The sequence below is a fragment of the Esox lucius genome, chromosome 5 (genome assembly GCF_011004845.1).
Source record: "Esox lucius isolate fEsoLuc1 chromosome 5, fEsoLuc1.pri, whole genome shotgun sequence".
NCBI classification, from domain to species: domain Eukaryota; kingdom Metazoa; phylum Chordata; class Actinopteri; order Esociformes; family Esocidae; genus Esox; species Esox lucius.
The window spans coordinates 24,225,062-24,241,677 of NC_047573.1; the positions used below are offsets into that span (position 1 = coordinate 24,225,062).

Genomic DNA, 16,616 nt, shown 5'->3' on the forward strand with positions numbered 1-16,616 from the left:
TCTACGTTTATTGTTGGTTTTCAAGTCTACCTGGTAGGCACCTGGTGATGAGACACCTGGTATGAAAACAAGCATTGCTCTTGGTAGAGAGCCCTGGAGTTGAGAACCGCAGATTTAGAGCAGATAACAAAATGTGCAAAGAATAGATTAGAATACATAGAGAAAATCAGGCTTTGATGTTTATTTTTTGCCGTGGAAGCTGGTCTCCAGTGAAGTCAGCACACTATTTAACTCATCTGTGCTTTCCTTCAGTCGTTGCTCCAGTTGACCTTTCATGTGCATAATCTCTTTTCTAATTTCTTGTTGTATGATTGTCCTCAGGTCAGACTTGGGCGATGGATCTAATAGAGAAGAGAGATCATTTTACAAACAGGAAATGTCCCAAGTTGCAACTGAACTTTAGAAACCAGCGTAATGCGGTAACATTTCCCTGTGCCTTGCATGAGGCAAGTCAGAGTGTCTTCTGGTAATATTCCACTCCTTGTCTCTCCTTTCAATATGCAGCTGGATTGATGGCAAAGTTGCTCATTTTGGGTGGGATTAACATTATGATTTTCCAGCATGTTTGGCCTGAGAAATGAAACTCGAATTATAAACTTTGTAAAAAAAACATTTTCCTGTTGAGTTGCATTTTGAATCTTTTTGTGGCTGGAATTGAGTTTGAGAATTGGAACATGATTGTCTTTTTTGTCTGTACAAACAAAAAAAAATCTGATCGCAAAGTGTTCTGTGGTGAGAGTAATTATAGTTCCAATATATGCACAATTATTGTAACTGGAAGATAATTTCCCTGGTTATCCATTCAGGATCAAATCCTGTCCGCATTACAAATACATTTATAAGAAATGCCATGCTAACACATGATATGGAGTACAGAGACTGGACATGCTTAAGAGGCTGGTATTGAGGCTAGCGAAAGCCTTGTGGTACCAGTCTTGGCCAACTCTGGAAGTGGTTCCACTGCTTCAATGGGCTGCTCTCCTTCTGCAGTCTCTGTCTCTTTTTCTTTCTTGCGCTCCCCATTTGCTAAATAAAGACAAAACCCAAGTTTATTCTCACGTTCACTTGGCTGTTGTGGATCTTTCATTGTTTTCACAATGAAAATGTACCTGCTGATACTACATCCTCAGTGACAGAGTCTTCATCTGGCATGCCAGAGTAGGTAAAGGACAGGTCCAATCTAACCTAAGAGACATGTAGGAATTCACTGGCTTGTCTCATCTTAGCCTCAACCATATGCAACCATATGCAACCATATGCATAAAAATGTATGTGAAGGTAATGGCTCAGTAATATGTTCTGTCAAGATTACCTGAGGGGTGAATATGTACTTGTACTGACTGTAATGTCTGAAATAGGTGTTGAGTAGGTGCTTCAATATGCCTGTCACTTCCTCAGAGCTGAACAGGCAGATACTGAACGGAGGTCTCTGTGGCGAGTAAACGACAATAGAATTCCATTAAAATATCCAAAACGCAACTGAATTACAGTGCGTACATATGTGACATGGTAACATGAATACATGTTGGAATGAACAGTACTGATTCTTGGTATGTACAAACTCACTCTAACAGAGTGACAGAGCAGAAGGTCACTGCAGTATGCGAAGCAATGGTCCATGTTGTTGATTGGGGTTTCTGAAAAAGGAGATTTTAAGGTTATTAACATCGCAAAGTCAACAATGCTGTTCACATAATATATGTTTTCTTCTTACTGAAAGCAAACCATGAGACCATTACCAGTGTTAGCCAGATGCATTCTCTTGACTATGGACAGGAGGGCAGAAGTCTGCTCCCTGTTGTAGTTGTTCTTTCTACAGAAAAGCACTGTGTGGACATACAGCTCCAACAGAACCCCCCTCCTCGGTTCAGGAATGTCCACTCCCAGAACGCGGCATAAAATTCTATGAGATAAAAACAAGAATGTAAAGAATTCTCCAAATATCTGTCTTAAGAGAAAAGCAACCACTTTACCAGTGTTAAGGGGTTGATTGTGTGTGTGTGTGTGTGGCCACAATGATTCTGACCTTTCCAGCTCAGGGATAGACTTGGTGTTGTCAATTTCCTTCATATCGTTGTGGCATACATCTGCCCTGAGGACACAACTATATTATCATCTATCATTGATGATATTATTTTATATTATCCTATTATCTTTGTAGCCTCTATAACGTCAGATGGTTTGTTAACCGATGCAGAATTATAATAAAAACAGTTGTCCCATACCATAGCAGGACTTTGGGGTTTAGGGTTTGGGGTTCCTATGAAGGAAGGACTGAATTAATATAATGTACAAAGAAAATGCATTCATTGGATTATCAACCTGAAAGTCAACAACCTGTAGCTACCTAATGCGCAAACTAAATGTCCAATGTCTCAGTTGACCACAGCTGACAGATAACATTAGCTAATAAAATGTAAGTAACATTAAAGCTAGCAAAGCATACCGAATGTTGCTAGTTGTAGCTAGACTCTTTCCTACCTTTATCTTCCCAGGCATCTATCTGCGTGTGTCACAGCAATTAACTGAAATATAGGCACAATTATTTATTTCTGAATTATCCAAAAACAATCAAGCATTTTCTTCAACTAAAACATGCTTGAGTTGAGAGCACTTTTGTTTACTCTACCATGTGTCCTAGCAACACAGTAACAATGGAGCACCAATGAAATGTGTCTCAGGTCTTTCCTGGCTTTTCCCATACATAAAACCAAGTTCCCTTGGGATAAATGTATGCACAGAGTCTTGGAAGAAAGAAAATGTGTTTCGTGTTAGTTGGAAAAAGTGTTTCTAAATAAGTAGTTAAAAATGTTAATTTATGCATGTGTGTGTTTTTATTAATATTAAACATTATTTCAATTACTCAGTGTTATTTGTCTCTATTCTGATGTGTCATCCCTCACCAGTCTATCCTACATGTGCTGTGCCATGGAGTCTAAGAACATTATCCCTTTTAATCCACTTTACCTTCTGTTGCATGCAGGTGCATATGCCCGAGAGAGATAGAGACAGAATGAAACACATTTCATGTTTTAACGGATGAAATAGTATGATGATAATTGAGGGTGCTTGTTAATGGAATTATTTGTCTTCAGGTTGCATTTAGACAAGATAAATCTATTCAGATTGTGTTGCGGTGACTCCTCAGCAGAAGGTCATTAGGGGTCTTACTGGAGTCTTATTTTCACTACAATTACTTTAGACATGGAGGACCCTGGATTGCGTCAACTGAAGCTGGACAATCAGGTAAGGAAATCAAATGTTCAGTATAATAATGTTGTGCAATGAAGTTATACTTTAAAAATGGTGTGGTTTACACACTTAGAAATACCACACCATTTTCAAATAAAAACAACTCTCTGTAGATACTAGTATTTTATATAAACACCAATTAACCTATCAAAATAAATGTAGATTTATCTTTTTGCTGTTTATGCATGTATATTGTGCATGAAATTATGATTATAAAAAAAATCACAAATGTTGCTAACTGTCCGTTGCTATGGATAAACTACATTTGCTAAATTACTTAATTGTAAGTTTAAAATTTTACAGTAAGAGGTATTGTGAGTCTATAAAAAAGAAACAACTAGTGACAGCCTAACAACATATCAGAGACATACTTATTTTGCAAGTGATGGAAATAATGTTTTTGTATCTGATTAAGATAGAGCATGCAATCTATGAATTAAGATTATTTTCCCTCAGCGTTCTCTTCTGATGAAGAAGCAACAGAGAAGGAGGGCAGATACCCAAATGGTAATAGCCAATAGGGACACTCGACCAAAGAAAAGCAAGCAGAAGGCTGGGCCTGATGACACAGACCTGTTGATTACTCAGTCACAGAGCAACAGCTCATTATATGGTTAGTGATATGAATACTATTTGGTCATTCTTGAACTGCAGTTGCATATATGACCTTTGAAGCCACGGAAACACTTTCAAATGACAAATTTCAAGACATACTGTATGTTTAGTGCTATATGTCTGAGTTGTAAAAGCTATTTTATACTACTCAGCTGAAGAGGCCCATGATAACCCCCTGGAGGAAATCACCCTGGGGGAGCTCTCCATACAAAGTAATGATGCTAGAGATGGGACAGCCCCTGAGAAACCAATCATTACCAAGACTATTGACTTGGAAATTGACAGCCAGCCAGAGCCAAAACCTAATCCAGAAAATGAAGGCCCCACAGAAGTTAGAAAGAAAGAAAAGAAGGAGAAAAAAGGCCTGACAAAGAAGGCACACGTCGGAGGTATGTTGCCTGTCCCTTTTATGTATTGTGTGGTTGGTGTGTGTTTCTGGTGTGTTGGGTGTGCATGTTTGTGCATGCACACCCAACATGTGCATGTCCTTTTTTTTGTGGTGTGTTGTGTGCATGTTTGTTTATGTGTGTCATAGAAGGCCTCCTGCAAATACGTCCATCTAAGCATTCTGTCCATACTGTTTTAGAGTTGGAACAGAATGAGGATGAGGGAAATGAGAAAGAGGAGGAAGCAGAGAAAGAAAAGGAGAAGAAAGAAAAAAAAACTAAGAAGAAGGACAAAGTGAAAGGACACACCCCAAGTAAAGAGAAAAAAACAACAACTGATGAACAAGAGAGTAAGAACAACATGTCATGAATTCACCATGTTATATATACATATAGAGGGGAACTTTACCCTACTATCTGAGACAGCCACAGAGCACTAAGTCTTGGTTTTGACTCCTCAGTCGTTTGAGAAAAAGGTTCAAGCCAAAAAACACCAATTCAACTTGTTTAACCATTTTCAACTGACAGAGCAATTAAAAAGTATGAAATAACTTTTTTGTTGCTATGTCAGTTATTAAAACAGGAAACTTCTAAAGACAATGAGATATGCTGTATTCATCCCATCTGACTGAAACATTTTCACACTATTGCAATTATTGCAGTATAACTGATTGATTGCCTGAATAATGTGGTTACACATCTGTAGATGTTCTACAGACAGTAATGCTACCAACAGAACTTCAACAAACTACCTATTGATAATCAACAACTGGTTAGGGTTAAGTTTGGATTTAAAATAAGATTTAGGGTAAGAGTCAAGGTTAGGGTTGAAAAAAGTTAAATATTTACTCATAGTCAATAGACAAACTGTAAAGCATCAAAAGCATCGTAACTGCTAACATAGCTTTACCCATATTATGCCTTTGTCAGGGATGGTTGATTACTATAGGTTGATGTGTAAAGGGCAATTTGTTGACTAAAATGGCTTACAGTTTTCATCATTTTGGTAATGACTATACTAAATCAATATTCAAATGAAAACATTTCACTATATATTCAATGTATTTTAATCAAAATGACTAAACTAAATAAAAAAATAAAAAAGAATTACACTGGGTTGACTGCACGTTTAGTGCAATCTTTAGCATCATCATCTAACACATGATCCAAAAACAGTGTTGGCAGAAAAACACAGCACAAAGCTTCCGCACGCCAACCACCACAGGAGGATGTGTGTGTGGAAACTGTCAACATGGGTGCACTACCACGTCAAGTAGAGAGATTAAAGGGACCACCGTGTAGGGTCAAGAGATGGATCTCATTGGTACAGTATCAGGTGATGGCATCACCTCAGGCTGGATGCAGACTGTGGTTTTCAGTCTGAGCAGGCAGGGACCTGGCTCTATCCACAGCTAAAGGCACCAGAGATTCACATTGTCTCCAGGTGCCCATTTGCAAACAGATAAGATTATATTTGCATCTGTTTCCTGCGGATAGACATCAAATATTATTTATAGAAGAGAGAGAGAGAGAAAACCTAATGTGGCTGCAAGGTAAATATGTACTTTTATTACATACAGGACGTACTGTACCACAACATTCAGAGGGACCATATTTACATGTTTATTCCCATTTCCAGCAAACATCACTGACCCTCCAGCCATTCAAATTGATTCAGTATTAGAGTTTGAGAATCTATCAGAAAGTAAACCTGAGTGGGACAGTGATGGTGAAGGAAAGGACTGGTCAAACAGCCCCATCCCAGGAACCCCAAAGAAAAAACAAAATCTCAACACATGTGAGTCATGCCTTTTGCAATACCAACATATTACAATCAAGTAAATAAACTATCATCATATAACAGTACAGAGATTTTCTTTTACATTTATATGAAATAAATATTTTTTTATTAAACAGATGGACATTACAGGAATGTTAACTAAAATTATACCTGGTGTGTTTCAGCAAGGTGCCAAATTAGTGACAATGAGAAGGAGGAAGACAATGAAATCCTATCAAGAGAAAAAAAGGTGAAAATCCTGAAAAACACAAAAAAAGAAGAGAAAACCAAATCCAGTCTTGCATCGCTTAACTCAAACTACAGGCAGCAGGAAACCTCAGACAGTGACAACAACATTGAAAGAGTAAGTGTTTGATAAAAATGTCACTCTAAAACGCCATTGATTGTCCATTACAAAAAATTTGCATTTCCCTGTTAGCACTGACATGGTAGCCATTCTCTTATAAATATCTCTTTTATGTCAAAAAAAATAATAATTCTTCTCTCAGGTTACAACTCCAATCTCAGTTGAAGATCTTGAACAGTTTGCCCTGCGCCCAGCCCCAAGAGATACAACAATCCAATGCAGAATCACCAGGGACAGGAGAGGCGTGGAGAAAGGAATGTACCCCACCTACTACCTTCACCTGGAGAAGGAAGATGGGAAGCGGGTAAGGCCAGTTTTTAGGGAACATCTCAGTGAAATGTATGGCTGGGCAATACGAAAGCTCTAGTTGCAGTTTTATTTCATGTACTTCGTGATTGACCAGTCTTCATGGCAGCTTGATCGCCAGAACACTTCCTGTTGTTTCCGTTGTTTCTCCCAAACTATACCCACCCTCTTCCTCCCTTCTCTACCTCTCTCAGGTGTTTTTAATGGCAGGGAGGAAGAGGAAGAAGTGTAAAACCTCCAATTATCTCATTTCAATTGATCCAACAGAACTGTCCAGAGACACAGACAGTTATATTGGCAAACTAAGGTAATTCAACTTCACTGTAATAAATTCAATGACAACCTGACCAAAGGCACGCTATAACATATTGCTCAATTGAAAATAAGGGTACATTCAATTGAGCACTTTGTACTTGATTCCATTTATAAAACTGAGCATTAGTTTGAAGGCGGAAACATCATTCACTGTGGTAATCTCTCTATACTGCACGTCAGCCCATTTTAAAGTGTAAAATACAAATATAAACTAAGAATATATACTGCGTGTTAAACATTGTCAATATAATCAACTTTCGCTATATAAATCGACACATACTTTTGATGCTCAGCAGATGAACTGATAAGATTCTTGGTTAGTTTGGTTTTGGAGGAGTGAAGTGTGATGAAAATGTCTAGTTTCAGTTTTTTACAGTTCCTTCCTGTCCTTGAACTGAAATGAATCATGACCAAATATTGTGTGGGCTATAGGGAGTGACCAGTATGAGATATCCATCATAACGCTGGTCACTTTTGAACAGATGTGGAGTGAGCTGAGGTAGAGAAAGGAATTTCCTAAGAGGGAATTATAAATCATTTGGTGTCAGTGAGTTAGCCGTTATGTATTTAATTAGGGCCAGTTAACTGTGGATGTTTTGGGGTCTGACATTGATATTGATATTGGCATATTGGGAAATTGCTAGAGGTCAAAGACGATATGTTGCTATAGCTGTGTTGTAGGCATACTCAATACTGGGTTACTTCCTTGCAAACAGCCATGGTGCGTTCACAAATCAAGCATGTTGCATTAAAATATCTGTCTCTTTCTTTAAATATCCATCGTTAGTTGAAAGCAATCTATATTATGTAGTAATCAGGCACAAATTCAGACTGGGCACCAGGAATATCTGACCTCCAGCAGGGCACCTATATTTATGCTTGCTAGGGGTTGGGTTATGTTGCCATGAAGCATAAACTACTGTATATGTTAATATGTATTTATATGTGCACGTAGTGTTTTTTGTTGTTTAACTTCACGGTACAGTTAAAATGACCTGATCAACCCCCTGCAGGTCCAATGTGCTTGGCACCAAATTCACCGTGTTTGACGGTGGAGAAAACCCAGATAAGAAGCCCTTCATTAAACAGTGCGAGTCAGTCCGGCAAGAGCTTGCAGCGATATGTTATGTGAGTTAAACCTGATTTTACATATTTACAAGGACTTCCCTCTTTTAAGGTAGACCCCTGGTCATGCCCATTCAGGTACTCCCTGCTTTCCTACCCTACCAGAAGGAATTCAACCAATAACTTCCTATGACTCCTCTTCTGAATTTCTTGTCTTTCAGGAGAAGAATGTTCTAGGTTTCAAAGGCCCCAGGAAAATGACAGTGATTATACCTGGCATGCTGGAGAATGACGAGAGAGTGTGCATTCGCCCAAAAAGTGTATGTTTATAGAGACATAAGACATGAGATCTAGGCTATGGGTATATTCAATTGAGCAATGTGGGCTTGATTCCATCTATAAAACTGAGCATTAGTTTGAAGGCGGAAACGAAATTCACTGTGGTAATCTGCATGTCAGCCCATTTTAAAATAACCTTAATATTTCAATGCAGATCTTTCGCTCTACGGACTGAACAGTGCCTCTAACAAATACGTAGCATGTAACAAACAAAAATAAAAGGAATACGTAAATGAATAATGATATAGTATGAATTGTCTTTTATCACTATCTTCTTCATTGATATCTTAATCTCCTAGGATATAGAGTCTCTGCTCTCCCGCTGTGAAAATGGCAACACCGACAACCTCGTGTGCCTCATGAACAAGTCTCCCAGCTGGAATGAACAAACCCAGTCCTACGTGCTCAATTTCCACGGCCGTGTCACGCAGGCTTCTGTCAAAAACTTCCAAATCGTTCACCCTGACAATGGTATGATGGAATTTGCAGGGAAAGAGAGGCTCAATTAGGCCTCTTTCCCTTTTGTTTTATTTGTATTTCTTCTTGTAATGACTTCTAGTATTTTAGTAGAAGTTGCATATGTTCAATTGTTGCATGTTAAATAGTAGTTCAGCTAGCACTCACCAACCAAGCCTTTTATGATAACTTTTCCAACCCCCAACCTTACTGACTCCATTCCAGAGGACTACATCGTTATGCAGTTTGGTCGGGTGGCTGAGGACGTTTTCTCCATGGACTACAGCTTTCCTATGTGTCCCCTGCAGGCCTTTGCCATCACGCTCTCCTCCTTTGATGGCAAACTGGCTTGTGAGTGACACACCAAGACAAGTCAATACGATGCACAGCCTCAATTGCTTAACAACACAGTTCAGTCAGTGTTTGTTGTCAGTGTTCATTCCGTATATATTGTTGATTGTTGATATTTGTCAACACCTGAGATTACAAATGGTGTTTTTGTGACTTTGTGAGATATATCGGACAGTTATTCAGACTCATTGAGTAGGCCTGTTTGTCATGATTTACTGTAGTCTTGATAAGGAATATACTCCACATTGTACTGTAAAAGAATGGAACAACAGTTACTGTATTCTTTGGATTATAAATTGTAGTCACTAGTCCGCTAGATGTTTATTCTGTTGAAAAACAATGTTGCACAGCATACAAGTACACAAACCTGTTTAGTGCATGGTATTTGGTCTTATTTTAACTTTTATTTCATTTAGTTTTAAGAAATGTCCAATTAATGTATTGCTTGAAATCATCAAAGGTATAATGTATTACATTTATGTATACATTCCACATATACTCATATTTGCAATCTGTGATGAAAGCTACAGTACATAGAACCTGTATATAAAATGAAAAATTGCAGCTGTGGGACAAAGTGGTTGTATGGATAATGATGTGAAATTTGGCATGAATTGGTATTAAAAGAATGTTTGTTGATGTACAAAATGTTGTTAGTGATACAGAACTCATAAATGGTCTTCTAAACCCATTGCAATGTCGCAGTGTCTATGCCACTATCTCTTTTTGGTCTGTTTATCGCAGTCAAGGACGGAAATACTCTATCAAAGAGCTAATGAATATACCAGATCTTCAGTGCTGATCTAGGAAACTATATCCATTAGCTTTAGATTTAGATGTAGATCAAAAACCCATAATTTCTTGTCTTGCACAACCGTTACAACAGTTCTTGCTATGCTGATAACCGTGAGGCATTTTGCTCTTACTGTATTGCTGCACACAGAGAATATTGAGGTTGACAGATATAATAATAGGCCGCAGTTACGCTCTGTGGTAAATACATTTTACCACCCAACAAGTTTTCTGATGTCTTTATTTGTTTTCCGAAACATACAAATATAAACTTCATATGTCTGTCCGTGAGAAAAAAATAGTATGTCTCAATAACTAAACACATTTCCTGTGCTAATGATGTTAAGTTAAAACTGACAGTATGCCTCACTTTTAATAACTGAAGACCTTTTTGAGAATCTCTCTGAGATGAAAGTGTTTCCTAATGACCTTTGCTGTTCTACTGTGAAGATATCGGTTTAGTTCTTTTATCAGTATGTATTTACTAGAATCTCTTATGCCCTAAGCGACCGGCTTATGTTGCTCATGCCTGGGGCCAGCCCTGGCGAGATAACCTGCTGGAATGATACCTCAGGGCCCTGGATGGCAGTGGGGAGACCAGAGAGGCATAAAACAGCATCAATCAATCAAATTTATTTATAAAGCCCTTTCTACAACAGCAATTGTCACAAAGTGCTTTTATAGAAACACCCGGCCTTAAACCCCAAGGAGGATATTAAGAGTCCAATTGGAATAATTAATAAATGCATGTGGGCTAAATCCAGAGTCTATTTAAATTAAGACTAGGTCAGAAGTATGACCAAGCATGACTTGGAGAACCTGTCCACAACAACTAAAACAGTGGTAAACCCATCAGAAGGAGAGAGATCAGTGGGGCCTCTCTGGGAGATTTGGTCTGAGTACATACAGGAGCTGACCTACTGGGCCATTAACCGCCCGTTCAGCCATCTCACTGCCCGTATGTATTCTAGGTTCTGTCACTCTGACAGTATGCCTCACTTTTAATGACTGAAGACCTTTTTGAGCATCTCTCTGAGATGAAAGTGTTGCAATGAGACTATAGTTTAAAAAAAATATTTGTGTGTATATATATATACACACACACACACACACAAACACACACACACAGGGGGTTTTCCTGGCTCAAAATTAGGCAAAGGTGGTACCCCAACCCTAGCAGTCCACAGAAATACTTTATATTATATGTGGCTACACACTTGAAAAGTTGTCCATGTCCACGTGAGCAGCTAATGCACGCTGCAATGTCCTCCCTAATATCAACCAAAATATATAAGCAATATATTTATTCTTAACATAGACCTATTAGCATGTTATTTAAAAAAAATAGAAATCACTCATCAGCTATAGCAGCCAATATTATTGTTGTCTATTTTCGTTGTTATGCTATATTCTTGTTAATATAGACTTACATAAAAACGAAACAGGGCTGTATATATTACAGCCTTGTCACGTTATTTTTCCTTCCATCCTTGCCTTAACGCCATATCATTAATCTCCCACTCCTGACCTCCATCTATACTAGGCTCAGCTGCAGTCGCTGATCCAAAGTCTTCTTCATGTTCATATATTTATATTCTAAGTGACTTAAATATGTTAATTGTATATTTTTTTCACTGTATATTGATTATATAGCTCAATGTTTTTGGTGACAGTGCACACCCTAATCTGATTATCTTTTCACCAGTCATCATCATTCGTCTCGCGGTCTCTCTTTAAATAAATCTGTAACTGTAGGCTATACTAGAAGTCACCTGAAAAGTGACTTATTTTTTTTAAATGCATGCGGCTTGGATGTAGTTTGAGGTTATTACGTTTTATTGAAATATTTTGACATGCTTGGGTGTAAAATAAAACTAAGATCCACGTATTGTATTTCTGACGTTACTCATCTCCGCGATGTCAGGACACCTGTGGTCCTGTATGCAAGGTTGCCAAATTTAATTCACAGTACGGCTATTCTCCCACACAAAATCTAGTTTTACCATGCCAACAAACAGAGGTGGTGCGAGATTTTGGTTTGAGTTTTGAAAGCTGTAAAAACCTTGTGTATAGATATAGAATGCCACCCGCCAAAGTGGCTAGTAAGAGTGACTGCGTTACCCGCCACTGCCTATTCAAGCCCTGGTTGTGCCTAAGAACAGCTCTTAGCCCTGGTATATTGGCCATTTACCATATTTTGCTAAAATATAGTATGAACCGTGTTGCTAGTAGTATCCGTTAATGATTGAGATCTTATTAAAACTTTACGATTTATCCTAAATCAACAGATCAGTCAAAAACTCCCTTTGGGTTATCATTTGACCACCTCAATTTGGCTACAATAATGAAAACAAGGAAACCGGCATTCACACATTTACATGTATTCCATTAGCACCATCCACAGTTCTAATTGGTCTCACTTTAATACCCTTAAAAAATTATTGACATCCTGCAAACATTTACTTATAACAAACAATAGATAACATGTACAGTAATGAAATATATTGGATAATTTATCCCTTTATAAGACACATTAAAATATTAAACAACAGGGTAATCAATCCAACAAATGTCATTTTACTGCTTTATAGATTAATACATTGTCACACCTGATTTGTCTGAGTGGGTGGGGCTATTTGAATCCCCCACCTTGTACAGTGGATATAAAAGGTCTACACACCCCTGTTAAAATGCCAGGTTTAGTGATGTAAAAGAATGAGACAAAGATAAATAATGTCAAAACTTTAAATGTTACCTATAATGTGAACAATTCAATAGAACAGAAATCTTCAAGGGGGAAAAATGATAAATAAAACCTTACAATAATCTGGTTGCATAAGTGTGCACACCCTTTTACAACTGGGGATGTGGATGTGTTCAGAATTAACCAATCACATTCAAACTCATGTTAAATAGAAGTCATTACACACCTGCCATCATTTAAACTGACTCTGATTAATCACAAATAAAGTTCAGCTGTTCTAGTAGGATTTTCCTGACATTTTCTTAGTTGCATCTCAGAGCAAAAGCCATGGTCCGCAGAGAGCTTCTAAAGCATCAGAAGGATCTCATTCTTGAAAGATATCAGTCAGGAGAAGGATACAAAATAATTTCAAAAGCATTAGATATACCATGGAACACAGTGAGTCATCATGAAGTGGAGAAAATATGGTATAACAGAGACATTACCAAGAACTGGATGTCCCTCCAAAATTTTTGAGAAGATGAGAAGAAAAACTGGTCATGGAGGATTCCAAGAGGCCCACAGCAACATTAAAGGAACTGCAGGAATTTCTGGCATGTACTGCCTGTGTGCTACATGTGACAACAATCTCCCTTTTTCTTCATATGAATGGGCTATGGGGTAGGGTGGCAAGACGGAAGCCTTTTCTTACAAAGAAAAACATCCAAGCCCGGCTGAAGTTTGCAAAAACAAACATCATGTCTCCCAAAAGCATGTGGGAAAATGTGTTTTGGTCTAATGAAACCAAGGTTGAACTTCTTGGCCATAATTCGAAAAGGTATGTTTGGCGCAAAAACCACACTGCACATTACCCAAAGAACACCATACCCACAGTGAAGCATGGTGGTGGCAGCATCATGCTTTGGGGCTGTTTTTCTTCAGCTGGAACCGGGGCCTTAGTCAGGGTGGAGGGAATTATGAACAGTTCCAAATATCAGGCTATTTTGGCACAAAACCTTAAGTGTCCATTAGAAAGCTGAAGATGAAGAAGAAGTTCATCTTTCAGCACGACAATGACCCAAAGCACACTTCACCAGAAGAAGATTAACGTTTTGGAATGGCCCAGCCAGAGTCCAGACCTGAATCCAATTGAACATCTGTGGGGTGATCTGAAGAGGGCTGTGCACAGGAGATGTCCTTGCAATCTGATAGATTTGGAGTGCTTTTGCAAATAAGAGTGGGCAAATATTGCCACGTCAAGATGTGCCATGCTAATAGAATCTTACCCAAAAAGACTGAGTGCTGAAAAAAAATCTAAAGGTGCCTCAAAAAAGTATTAGTTTAAAGGTGTGCACACTTATGCAATCAGGTTATTGTGAGTTTTTTATTTTTTCCCCTCAGTTTGTTTTTCTATTGAATTGTTCATGTTATAGGTCACATTAAAGGTGGAGTAAGTTCTGACATGATTCATCTTTGTCTCATTTACATCACAAGAACCTGGCATTTTAACAGGGGTGTTTAAACTTTTTATATCCACTGCATATCCATTCCGCAGAGGAAGCAAATTGTCTCATTGGAGTGAGATTACAATGTTCCATTGAGTTGAGATACCAGAAAGCATTGCACTTGCCCAGACTTCCTAAAACACAGATCTTTCATTACACTATATTTACAAATCATGCTGTCACTTCTAAATGGTTCAGCCGATGTATATAAAAATCCATTAAAGGCATCAGTCTTTTCTAAAACCAGTCATTGTTTAATTTCAAGTGCTAGGGAATAGATAGCCAAAAAAATCAGAAAGGTGTCCAAGTTCAAATGCTTTTGTGATTTTATCAGTTTGGTGATATTACTGACACTCAACACCAAAATAATTTGTCTGTACCTCCGTAAGTATTTGAAAATTCATTCTTTATATTCCAATGTTTCTATTAAGCACAAAGGTGATTTTTTCTGATTGTAATATCAGAATGCAAGGTCCTCCCACAGATGGTTCTGAAATAACTACGGTATTTGTAAGAAACCTAATGTATTATATTGATGGAATATGTTCCACTCAATGTTGTGAAGTTTAGCCAAATGCTTATTCAGCTTATTAAAGCTGCAATGTTTAAAATGTTTACTTCTGTAATTAGTTGTTGCAACGACCATTATGATACAAAACTGGTATGAACACAAATCAACAAGGAAATAGGTTTACAAAAACAAATCTTTGGACCCATACTAGAATTTGGTCTCAGTCTGACTTTTTTGCCTGCTTCACGGTCTCTCTTATCTGCTCTTGTCTTTCTCAATAAAGCATTTCACACTCTGGAAGCCAACATTACATTTCTTCATTATTGACCATGTAGCACTCTAAATATTTCACCCATCTCCAAGATGAATGTTTGTCCCCTGAATTTGAGTGACATCCAATTGTTGTTTATTATGGGGGGGGGGGGGGGGGGGCACGATGATATGCAAAAACACCCAGCAGGCTAGGATGGTCCAGATAACAACAAAAAAAGCACCCAAAGCAAATAATCCATAATTATGGAGCAAATACTCCATAATTTTCAAAGATCCTAACAACAACTGACAATTGATCAAGAATAATTAAATGATTCACAACTATTTCAGAACAGAAATTATAAATATTTTCAAAGTTTGACTACAGATTGTTAGATTTGGTCAGACAAACTCTTGTCTGACCAAAAGGGATTCCTGTTACTTCTATTGTACATACAGGTGAATGGGATTCTATTCCTTATTGGGCGAGTTGAGTTAGCAGAAAACCCCATATAGTCCAGGCTGATACAGTGGGGAGAACAAGTGTTTGATACACCTGCCGATTTTGCAGGTTTTTCTACTTACAAAGCATGTAGAGGTCTGTAATGTTTATAACTTCAACTGTGAGAGACAGAATCTAAAAAAGGCTACAACTGTTGAGAAGGCAACAACTGTTGGCGCAATTATTAGAAAATGGAAGAAGTTCAAGATGACGGTCAATCTCCCTCGGTCTGGGGCTCCATGCAAGATCTCACTGCACCAACTGCACCGTATTAAGGGAAGGATGGATGGGGTCATGTATTGCGAGATCTTGGCCAACAACCTCCTTCACTCAGTAAGAGATTGAAAATGGGTCGTGGCTGGGTCTTCCAGCATGACAACGACCCAAAACACACAGCCAGGGCAACTAAGGAGTGGCTCCGTAAGAAGCATCTCAAGGTCCTGGAGTTGCCTAGCCAGTCTCCAGACCTGAGCCCAATAGAAAATCTTTGGAGGAAGATGAAAGTCCGTATTGCCCAGCGACAGCCCCGAAACCTGAAGGATCTGGAGAAGGTCTGTATGGAGGAGTGGGCCAAAATCCCTGCTGCAGTGTGTGCAAACCTGGTCAAGAACTACAGGAAACGTATATGATCTCTGTAATTGCAAACAAAGGTTTCTGTACCAAATATTAAGTTTTGCTTTTCTGATGTATCAAATACTTATGTCATGCAATAAAATGCAAATGAATTACTTAAAAACCATACAATGTGATTTTTGTTTTAGATTCCATCACTCACAGTTGAAGAGTACCTATGATAAAAATTATAGACTTCTACATGCTTTTGTAAGTGGGAAAACCTGCAAAATTGGCAGTGTATCAAATACTTGTTCTCCCCACTGTATATGTGAGATTTTGACTGGGTTGTCTGAGCCAGCAACATTCTATGATTACCTACAGCTCTGGAATGAATTAAGAGACCACTGCAAAATTATCAGTTTCCCTGGTTTTACTATTCATAGGTATGTGTTTGAGTAAAGGAACAGTTTTGTTCTATTCTATAAACTACTGACAACATTACTGCCAAATTCAAAATAAAAATATTGTCATTTAGAGTATTTATTTGTAGAAAATAACAACTGGTCAAAATAACCAAAGAAATA

General features: G+C 38.1%; 2 protein-coding genes across 3 annotated transcripts; one reads left to right on the top strand and one right to left on the bottom strand.

The window, feature by feature from the left end:
* Nucleotides 1-180: 180 nt before the first annotated feature.
* ccdc189 (coiled-coil domain containing 189) lies at nt 181-2,780 on the bottom strand. 2 transcript variants are annotated; one of them, XM_020046597.2, is made up of 9 exons: nt 2,482-2,780; nt 2,226-2,260; nt 2,027-2,087; nt 1,740-1,903; nt 1,567-1,637; nt 1,313-1,429; nt 1,110-1,185; nt 931-1,026; nt 181-341 (listed from the first exon to the last, which is right to left on the bottom strand). In XM_020046597.2, exons 3-9 carry the CDS (start codon nt 2,068-2,070, stop codon nt 181-183), a joined length of 729 nt encoding a protein of 242 aa, XP_019902156.2. In that variant the 5' UTR covers nt 2,071-2,087; nt 2,226-2,260; nt 2,482-2,780. The 2 variants fall into 2 exon arrangements, with proteins under 2 accessions (XP_019902156.2, XP_010887172.2); XM_010888870.4 differs by having other exon boundaries at nt 2,027-2,092.
* A 193-nt stretch (nt 2,781-2,973) lies between these two features.
* Nucleotides 2,974-9,924, top strand: si:dkey-220f10.4 (tubby protein homolog). Its single transcript, XM_010888869.4, has 12 exons — nt 2,974-3,246; nt 3,709-3,865; nt 4,020-4,256; nt 4,454-4,603; nt 5,893-6,051; nt 6,219-6,397; nt 6,543-6,704; nt 6,901-7,013; nt 8,035-8,149; nt 8,308-8,406; nt 8,725-8,896; nt 9,107-9,924. The coding sequence occupies exons 1-12, from the start codon at nt 3,205-3,207 to the stop codon at nt 9,238-9,240; spliced, it is 1,719 nt and encodes a 572-aa protein (XP_010887171.2). The 5' UTR covers nt 2,974-3,204; the 3' UTR covers nt 9,241-9,924.
* The last annotated feature ends 6,692 nt before the right edge of the window (nt 9,925-16,616 follow it).